A 9,400-nucleotide genomic window follows, 5' to 3' on the forward strand; every position below is an offset into this window, starting at 1 on the left:
CGTACCGTCGCCATCGTCCGATCCGGGAGGCCCAGATTTAGGGTTTCCCCCAAAGCAACTCGAGGAGGAAGACAAGAGCTGCGCCAATGATGCCTTCATCAAGGTAGCGACGCCTCAAGACCCGCCATCATCGTCGTCAAGGACGGTCTGGTTTTCACCGGCAGTCACATCTCCCCACCTCACCGCCAACCGATCTATGAATCTCCATCCTCAGCTCAAACTGCATCGAGGACCGGCAAGCCGTGACCCAGATACGGAGGCGCACAAGGAGGGAAGACCGGTCAGATCAGACGACGCCAGCCGTTGGGGCGGCTACCACCACGCCATCCAAAACCTCCACGACGCCTCCACAGCACCGCCACCACCATCCAGCACCACACCGCCGCCACGTGCTGGGGCGTCGCGGTGCCACCGTGGCCCAGATCCTGTGTCGCGCCTCCGCGCGATTGGATGTCCCGCGCCACCCGATGCGATGAGAGGGGATAGCAGGGTCTCCTTCATCGCCATCGGCCGCCGGTGCAAAGCCAGACGGCTTCCTCCAGCAGCGACGAAGGCGAGGGAGGGAGATGAGATGCGCCTGGCGGCTAGGTTTGGGAGAGCCGCCCAAGTCGCCCGATGCGGGGGACGACACGGGGACGTGCTAATACCGCACTTTCGGGGCTTGGACGCTTGGTGAGCTACTCCCTCCATTTTTTTAATTTGCACATAAGATTTGGTTAAAGTCAAACTTTGTCAACTTTGACTAAGTTTACATAAAAAATATCAAGATTCACAATATGAAATTAATATTGTTAGATGCATCATGAAATTAGTTTTCATACCATATAGCTTTAATATTATATATGTTAATATATTTTTTAATAAAATTGATCAAACTTTATAAAATTTGACTTTGATCAAATCTTATATGCAAAGTGAAAAGAAAGGAGGAAGTACTTTGATGAATGGTCGGCGATGCGTAATATTTTTTTTTACTTCTGGCTGCGGGTTCCTCGCCGTGGCGAACCGGCCATTCTGTCGTAGGGTCGGTCAGAAGTTTACACGTTTGCCAATTGCGTGTCGCTTGCACGCGGCCGGGCGAAGCTGCATAATGATACGTGGGTCCATGTGTGCTATCTGCTGCCATTTGTCCACTCGTATGTCGGTTCGGTCCATCTGTATAAGTAACCTGGCACTCTGCGTGGACTCCTCAGCTTGCGCGAGAGAGTAAAGCAGTAGGTCGTGTCGCGTACACCCGTAGGTCTGCGTAGCCTTTAGTTCGTCGTCACCGGTGATCTGCGAGGTTTTGTGCGTCGTCATGACGTCATCGATGGACTCTCGTGCGAAAATTGATACGTCATTCTAGTCTGCGCCGTTCGTCCGTATGTACATATACAGTGCGCTGTGCGACAGAGAATGTCTGCTTGCATTTCGCAGTTTATAATATTATGGTATTAGTTTGTTTGACGAGTAGCCGACCGGTTTAATGTGTAGGGCAAGCAGGCGTCGTGGTCCGGATCCCGCGCCGCCTCATGCTGGCCGAGGTCCTCCGGCAGGTCGGCGGCTCGCCGCCGGCGTACGCCACGCAGTGGCTGTCGGACGGGTACCTGGCCACCGTGCAGACCACGGTCCCCCTGCGGTGCCACCCTTGGTGCAGGACCGTGCTGCGGGTGGCCGGAGCCGTGGCCCGCGACGTGTGCGCCGCGGAGGAGGGTGCCGCCGACGCGCTGATCCGCCTGATGAGGAGCAGGCACGGCGTGCAGACCGACGACGCGAACTGGTCCCCGGCGGCGAGCAGGGCGCCGCGCCGTGCCGATACGCGCTGGTTCGCCGGGAGGGCGGCCGTTGTGAACGTTGGGGCGTACGGTGGATTCGCTTCGCCGTGGTGCCGTTCGTACGACGCAGTTCGTCTCGGTCGGGGTGTTGGCGTATCCGTGTGGTGATGTGTGGTCGTGTGTGATGTGTGTGTGTTTATGAATAAAAAATAGTATGAATAATGTTAGTACTTTTGTTTTTTCATGAGTATAATGTTTGAAATATGTGCTTGGCTGTAAACGTCGTGATGCTTCTGTCTGTTTTATAACGGCATGCATTTTCTTTTTCAAATCATGTTTCTTAGGTTAGACCGAAGAATGATGTTACTTGGGGGTTCTAATGAATGTTTCTCAAAAAAAAAAGGAGGGTTCTAAGGCCTTCCACTATGTAGGCCAAAAGAGGTGCCAAATTGACTTCTGGCTTCGATAGCCGGTGCCCTCACGTTGTGAGGCCGGTGCCCCAACAAAATTTTCATGGCATCGGAGCAAGTAGGAGCACCGATGCCCAATTCCTCTAGCAAATAAAATACTATTAACTCTCAACTTTGAACAGCAAATGTCTTCTCTCTCTTTGCTCAATACACAGCAGCGTGGTGTACTTGTTTATCATATGGGTTCCAGAATCTTTTTTCTGCCGAAGCCCTACGCAGTGAGGTCGATGCCTGAAAAGCAATTTTGGGCACCGGTGATGAGGTGGCTGCCTTTTGATGTATTTGGCACCGGCTACGCTGTGGAAGGCCTAATGAATAGAGAGGTTTAGCTCTTTTTTTCTTAGGCCAACACACACTTTATTAAGCCTCAATGAGTAAAAAGGGACAATGTGTGTACCCGGGGGGCTCTAAAAGTCCACGCGTACCGACTAGGTTCAAGAGAAAAAACAAACTCAACAAGATTATGAGCTTAGGTATTTTAGCCTCTGTTTTCATGATAGTAGATGGTTTCTTCAATGAAATTTGCTTTCATGACAGTAGATGGTTACTTCAATGAAATTTGTCACTATTGCCGTATTGCGTGTATCTATTATCTAAGATAATACACAGTGAGGCACCCGACGATTCTACTTTTGCGACCATCAGGGCAGGGTCGACATGAAGCTTGTGATTTAGTCGGTAGGATAGTGGTCGAAGCAGTGGCATTGGTTTTCCCAGACAGGAATGGAGGCTGTCTTCTTCTTCTAGGTAGTTTCTGTGTATAATGAGTTAACATTGAGCTACTGATCTTTCATTATGTGCGACATATTGTGAACGTCACATCACACCATTGCAGTATTAGCTTGTCTGGCCGTATCTGCTGCCTCCCAGAACACAGGAAAGAGTTCCGTTTGACAATCCAAACACACGCATAGATTGTTTCAACCACTGGTTACATACTCAGTTGGTTAATCAACACAAGACAACTCGATCTACAAAACTACATATATGACTCTTATTTACACGTATAATACCTAGGCAGAACGGATGAACCTAGCACCCTGCAGAGCCACCACATTCACAGGTAAATATGCAAGTGATCATCCGTATATGAGCTTACAAATACTACTGTACTACACATAACTTAGCCTTCCAGTACAGCTTAAACAGAAAGGTTTCGTTTCAGACCGTGCCACACCGTATGTCACACCCACAGAACACCCAATCCGTGTTTGTCTAACATAATGTTACAAGATGAATCGAATATACAAGTACATACACCAACACAATGCTCCCTTCCGTTCCTCGGTTATACAACACGGGCTTATACAAATTACATTAGCAAAACACTCACACTGTACGTCCGTTGTCACTACCACTTTTGGTCAACTATGGATGACTTCTTTGCCAATGACTGCCTCCTTGAACTTGCTTGTGAACACGTTGTCTTCGTATCTAGTTGCCCCACCAGAGAGAGAAGAGAGAGAGGGAGAGGATGTACTGCAGCATCTTCATGATAAAAGTATAGTTTACATCTAGTTTGTTTCTTCCGGGGCCCAGTCTACCACGATTGCTCCGTGCCGTCATTACCTGTAACGTTTCTTTTTTTACATGCATAAAAGGAGGCCATAAACAAGAATGTGCAAGGTTGTCAAGTAAAAGGAAAAATATGGCTTTTCCTGTATGCTACCTTTTCTTCTTGGTCTTTTCGCTAGAGGAAGCTGTGTTGCTGCTGTGCCAGTTCCTTTTGCGTTGGTTGATGAACCAATTGTTGATCTGCTTCAGTTGTAACCCCGTCTCCTGCACCAGGCGAGCCTTGTCGTCTTCCTGGATGGGTCAGGCAGGAATTGTTCGTCATGGACAGAAACTAATAGCAAGATGAAGCTTGGAAATGGTAGTATCACGTACGGTAGGGTACGGCCACTTGGAATGAGCTTGCCACCAGGCTTTCAATGTAGCTGCAGTATCCCCGGGAAGTTTACCAGCTCTCCTCTTGCGCATGATCTCCTCCCTGATATCAACCAGCTTTTCTTTGTACCCCTAGAGGTAGGAAGTTTTTGTTAGTCGTTAAACATGTTGGTCACTCTTCAGCCATGAATGATGCAATGAAGCACTTTTTAGGCTGCAATGTTATTATTACCTGTTTAAGCTCACTCTTCAGCTCATGCCGAACACGTTCAATCAAAGACCGTTCACCCTCGGTCAATATCAGGGGACCAAAGCCCATACCATCTGACCCATCGTTTCCATCAAACATGTTGGTCTCACTATCCACTTGGTTATCTTCATCATCGGACATAGTCGCCCCAGTGCCTTCACCAGGAGATGCCCCTGCAGGATAAATCCACAGAAGCACAACTCAGTTTTCCATTTATTCTATTTATGATAATCAACACTTCTTTAGGTTATCCTCAAAAAACATGTGTTCTACTCCCTCCGTTCCTAAACATTTGTCTTTTTAGAGATTTCAAATGGACTACCACATACGGATGTATATAGACACATTTTAGAGTGTAGATTCACTCATTTTGCACCGTATGTAGTCACTTGTTGAAATATCTAGAAAGACAAATATTTAGGAACGGAGGGAGTAAATGTAAACATATAAACATCTGAAGACTAAAACATCTAAAGAAATGTGCAGATTAAGTTCCAAAGTGAAAAATTAAGGTATGCAAAGTGAATTCCTGTACATATTCTACCCTGTAACTAAAGCTGTGATTCATAAAAATTGTTGCTGAAGCCTCGAACATGACCGTAAAATTATGGCATCTGTGACCTACAAAAGCACACAAAACGGAAAACCGGAAAACGTACAAGCATAAGAGAGAAGACTTTGGCAGGCAGACCAGAGCATCCTAATCATTCATTCATCACAACAGATTAAAAGTTCCCACCCAAATATGCTCAATACTTAATGCATGTTAAACAAATCCAGACTAACTGTTGATATCTATTTCATGAATGGGTCTTGATTTCATAAATAACTTCAGTAGATTAAGTAATGTGGCTTCCACATGTGCACTAGCTAGTATACCTAAGAAGATACTCCCTTTATATTGTATCGTAAGGACAAAGCCTTTATATCATATTGCAAGGACAAAGATTTTTCCTGCCTATTCTTACAATAATAAGACGTGCATGTTAATTTACCGATGTTTTTGTTGTTTCCTCATTTATCAAACTTTCCTTCTCCTTACTTATAAGGGCCAATTCACTAGTAATTCCCTCTGCAAATTCCAAGGCGTTTTATAATTTGAAATGCAGGGCATAAGTATAATAACATATGGTCAGATCTGTGGTCATGAATGGTACTCCCTCCGCCCGGAAATACTTGTCGGAGAAATGGATGTATCTAGACGTGTTTTAGTTCTAGATACATCCATTTTTACCCATTTCTCCGACAAGTATTTCCGGACAGAGGGAGTACTTAAGAGTGCCAAACTTAATGTTATTTTGGCAGTTGTAAAGAGGTGAGGCAAGGAGGGGGGGAGGGTGTCCTTTTCTCTTTAACTTTGCTGCAAGTTGTCTGCATGAAGTTCAGTTGGCACAGGAAAATGATTTATTTGTTGGGCTAGTACCCCACATCGAGACTCCCCCACATCGGATGAATCATGGCATAGCAATATTGCAGCATGCTGATGATACCATCTTGCTCATGCAAGATAAGCTGGGAGGTGCCTGGAATTTGAAGCTGCTGCTTTACATGTTTCAACAAATGGTTTGAAAATGAACTTTCAGAAAAGTGAAGTGATGATGATGATGATAAGGGGCTGATGTATGCTGATATGTTCAACTCCCAAAAGGGAGTATCATATTGAGTACCTGAGAGTACCAGTGTGTAGTAGCAGATTACTTGTGGGCATGTGGCCGAGTGGGCGCCATTGAGGAAAAACTCAAGCAGACTTGATGGATGGAAGGGAGGAACTCTATCCATGGGGGTAGAGTAACTTTGATTAAATCTAGTGTGTCCAGTAACCTCATTTACCATATGTCAATGTAAAGGCTGCCGAAGACAAATATTGATGATATGAACAGAACAATTAGGAAGTTTTTCTGCCAGGGTGGTGGCACCAAAAGGAAATATCATATCGTTAGGTGGCCTATCATATGTAGACCCAAGAACAAAGTTGGCCTGGGCATTCATGACTTGGAGAAAATCAATATCGGCCTGTTGTACAGGTGGAGGTGGAATTTAGCGAAAAGTGAAGGGATGTGGCAGGTAATTGTGAGAAAGAATTAAAAAAATACAATCTAGGATTTGACAGGTTGCTCGAAGTGCTGCTGATACAGCAAGTTGGGCTGATTTGGTAAACGTCATATCTTGGTATCTGCTCAGCGGAGTTATGAAAATAGGAAATGGAAGGCAGACTGGCTTCTGGGAAGATATACTTGGTGCAGCTCCAGGCTTCTGAGCCAAAACAATACTGACCTGTTTGCGATCAGTAGTGATCTTGGGTGCAGTTTCAGGCAAAGGGCAGATAGAGGGTGGCAATGTAACATTAGGAGATGGTTGGAGGCAGATTTGCAAGAACAGGCTGCAGTACTACGAACTGAGCTCAGGGTGGCTCTGAACAAAAACGCAGCTGTACCCTGCTGGACATGGATGCAAGCGGATGGTGTCTGCATGTCCACGACCGTCCGCGGAGCAAAAATTGCACTAATCTTCATTACTTTAATAACCATGTTAGTGTAAACTTTCTGTTCGCGGATGGTCACGGACATGCGGACGCCGTCCACTTGCATCCCTAGGGCCAAGCTTGGCAGGTTCACTGTCTATACGCACATATCAGATTATGGTCCTGATTGATCCTTTAAGCATCTTTGAAAAGCCAAAACTCCAGAAAAGATGAAAACTTGGTTCTGGCTGATTTGGCATAATCCCATAGCAACCAAGGACAGCATGGTAAAAAGGCCATGGGCAGGGGACCCTCTGAGTGGCTTTTGTCCTCAACATGAGAGCATTCACCGCTTGTACTTTGGCTGGCCTGCTGCTAAATACATGTGGTGTTTGGAGCAATGGATTGGTGTAGGGGCAGGCCTGGTGTTTCTCTACGTATTTTTGGTGGATACCCAGAAATCTTCCTGCCAATCAGAAGATGCAGATTGTTGGCCTTGCAGCATTATGCTGGGATATGTGCAGCTTAGATACAGAGCTTGTTTTACAATAAAATAAATTAATTAGATCACCTGCAGAAATAATTTGCTACTCGCGCAGTTGTGCTGTTTCCTGTTGTATTGGGCAGGTCTTCAAAATGCCGATGACCGAGCAGCCCTAGAAATGAGGGCAGTGGCACTGCAACTTAAAGCGCCTGCCCCGCATGATGATGGTGCACATGAAGCTGGAGGTGAAACCCTGCATATTACTCATCCTGGGCCTGGTGAAGGAGATGGTCCAACTGTTGATCCTTCTCATGGTGCACTTGATGACCGAGAGTGTTTTGATGGATGCTCGCTTTGCTGTTTGTGATCCTAAAAGTTGCTGGTTGGCTTAGGTGTTAGGCATCTTTGGTACGTGGTGTTGGCTGGAGTGCCGCTTTTGCAGCCCTTGGTACTGTATGCCTCTCTGGCTGTAAATCTAGATCGAACCTCTAGTGCTTCTAGTGTTAGGGTGGTAGCTGAACTGCTTTTGTTTTCTGTTTCTGCACTGGATCTCTGCACCGTTATTGGTACGATAGTGGGACCCGGTCCTTTCTTGGATCGTATGGAATATAAGTATAATAACATACAACGGAAGCTCATAAGCATTAAAGGTAGGCCTATGATAGTTGGAAATTTCTTAAATCAGTTAATCCTATCGCTCGAAGTTTACACAGTGGGAAACCTTTTAAAATATTTAATTATGTTATCCGCCTGATATCCATTTTTCTTTCATTTTTCATTTCAACTACCACCCTTTTTGGTTTCCACATTATAAATAACTACATACTATATACTTGCCACTCTGCTCAAGCAATATACACAGATAAAAGCTTTCATTTACCTGTTAGACTTTGTAAGGATTGTTCAAGCTCCCAACAACCCATCACTGCTTCCATTGCATGAACACGCACATGCTGCTGGAGTTGTTCTTTAAATGAACAGAGAAGCAATACATAATGTGTCTGCAATCCAATGAAGAATAATTAGAACCCATAAGAAGGATTGTACACAGAAAAAGAATATTGTGCTAGATGTAAGCAACATATTCATTTCTTAGAAGATATACAAGTTTCAGAAAAGTGAAGGAAATTCTAGTCATGCGACATAAAAGCATTTTAGATGATCAGTAGACGTAAGGGCACTACTAAATAAGATTGAAGTAAAGACAGAAATGGGCAATTCATACAGGCGAGCAGGTCTACTAGTATGACATTTCAGGTCTGACAAATAAGCTGTTAATACCACAAAAAGGCCCGCCAATGACCCATGGCGTATCTATACTACTCCCTCTATTCCTAAATATAGGTTTTTTTAGAGATTCCAATATGGACTACATACGGAGCAAAATGAGTGAATCTACACTCCAAAATATATCTATATACATCCATATGTAGTTCATATTGAGATCTCTAGAAAGACTTATATTTAGGAATGGAGGGAGTACTTCAACAAGTATGGTGCCACTATATGGATGAACCTCAGCGTAGGATATATACTGTATCTGCTTTGGTTTCATTTCTCATTCATACAAACAAATTGATAAGGCTATTGCAGCAGCGTTGTTACAATAACCAGCAACCACTAGTCAGATCGACCCTCCAATTCACCATAAGGAGCACATCAGAAATCCATCACTGGCCCTAATCAAAACCTATGCAAATTTTATCCCAATTTCTCCCTATTCCGAATTCCAATTGTTCACACGAAACATATACAGAATACATGTACGGCACCCAGTGGCAACGCAGGAAAAAATAGGCAGGGGCGTGAAAGCCATAGATACCATGAAGAGGTCGAGCTCCTCGCCTCCGGAGGGCCCGCCCGCGGCGGCGGCGGCGGCGGCGAGGGGGGGCGGGCGGGCCGCGATCTGCGCGTCGATGCGGGGGAGCTGGTCGACGGGGGTGGCGACGCGGAGGCAGGCGACGTGGGCCTCCAGGAGCCGCTCGTACAGCGGGTGCGCCGCGATGGCCGCCTTCTCCCTCTCCCCGCCGCCGCCGCCGGGAGAGAAGCTAGGGTTTGGCGACGAGGCAGCGGCCGCCGCCGCGTCCATCGCGA

At 45.9% G+C, this 9,400-nt stretch overlaps 2 protein-coding genes across 3 annotated transcripts; one reads left to right on the top strand and one right to left on the bottom strand.

Moving 5' to 3' along the window:
• The first annotated feature begins 485 nt into the window (after positions 1 to 485).
• LOC119325645 lies at positions 486 to 1,983 on the top strand. The gene is made up of 2 exons (XM_037599370.1): positions 486 to 672; positions 1,474 to 1,983. Exon 2 carries the CDS (start codon positions 1,512 to 1,514, stop codon positions 1,920 to 1,922), a length of 411 nt encoding a protein of 136 aa, XP_037455267.1. The 5' UTR covers positions 486 to 672; positions 1,474 to 1,511; the 3' UTR covers positions 1,923 to 1,983.
• Positions 1,984 to 3,292: 1,309 nt separating this feature from the next.
• Positions 3,293 to 9,395, bottom strand: LOC119322535 (homeobox protein knotted-1-like 2). Of its 2 annotated transcripts, XM_037596019.1 has the most exons (6): positions 9,129 to 9,261; positions 8,187 to 8,307; positions 4,344 to 4,534; positions 4,112 to 4,243; positions 3,894 to 4,030; positions 3,293 to 3,793 (listed from the first exon to the last, which is right to left on the bottom strand). In XM_037596019.1, the coding sequence occupies exons 1-6, from the start codon at positions 9,129 to 9,131 to the stop codon at positions 3,790 to 3,792; spliced, it is 588 nt and encodes a 195-aa protein (XP_037451916.1). In that variant the 5' UTR covers positions 9,132 to 9,261; the 3' UTR covers positions 3,293 to 3,789. The 2 variants fall into 2 exon arrangements, with proteins under 2 accessions (XP_037451916.1, XP_037451914.1); XM_037596017.1 differs by lacking the exon at positions 3,293 to 3,793 and having other exon boundaries at positions 3,890 to 4,030; positions 9,129 to 9,395.
• Between the last annotated feature and the right edge of the window lie 5 nt (positions 9,396 to 9,400).

This window comes from Triticum dicoccoides, chromosome 6B (genome assembly GCF_002162155.2).
Source record: "Triticum dicoccoides isolate Atlit2015 ecotype Zavitan chromosome 6B, WEW_v2.0, whole genome shotgun sequence".
In the NCBI taxonomy this organism is placed as follows: Eukaryota; Viridiplantae; Streptophyta; class Magnoliopsida; order Poales; family Poaceae; genus Triticum; species Triticum dicoccoides.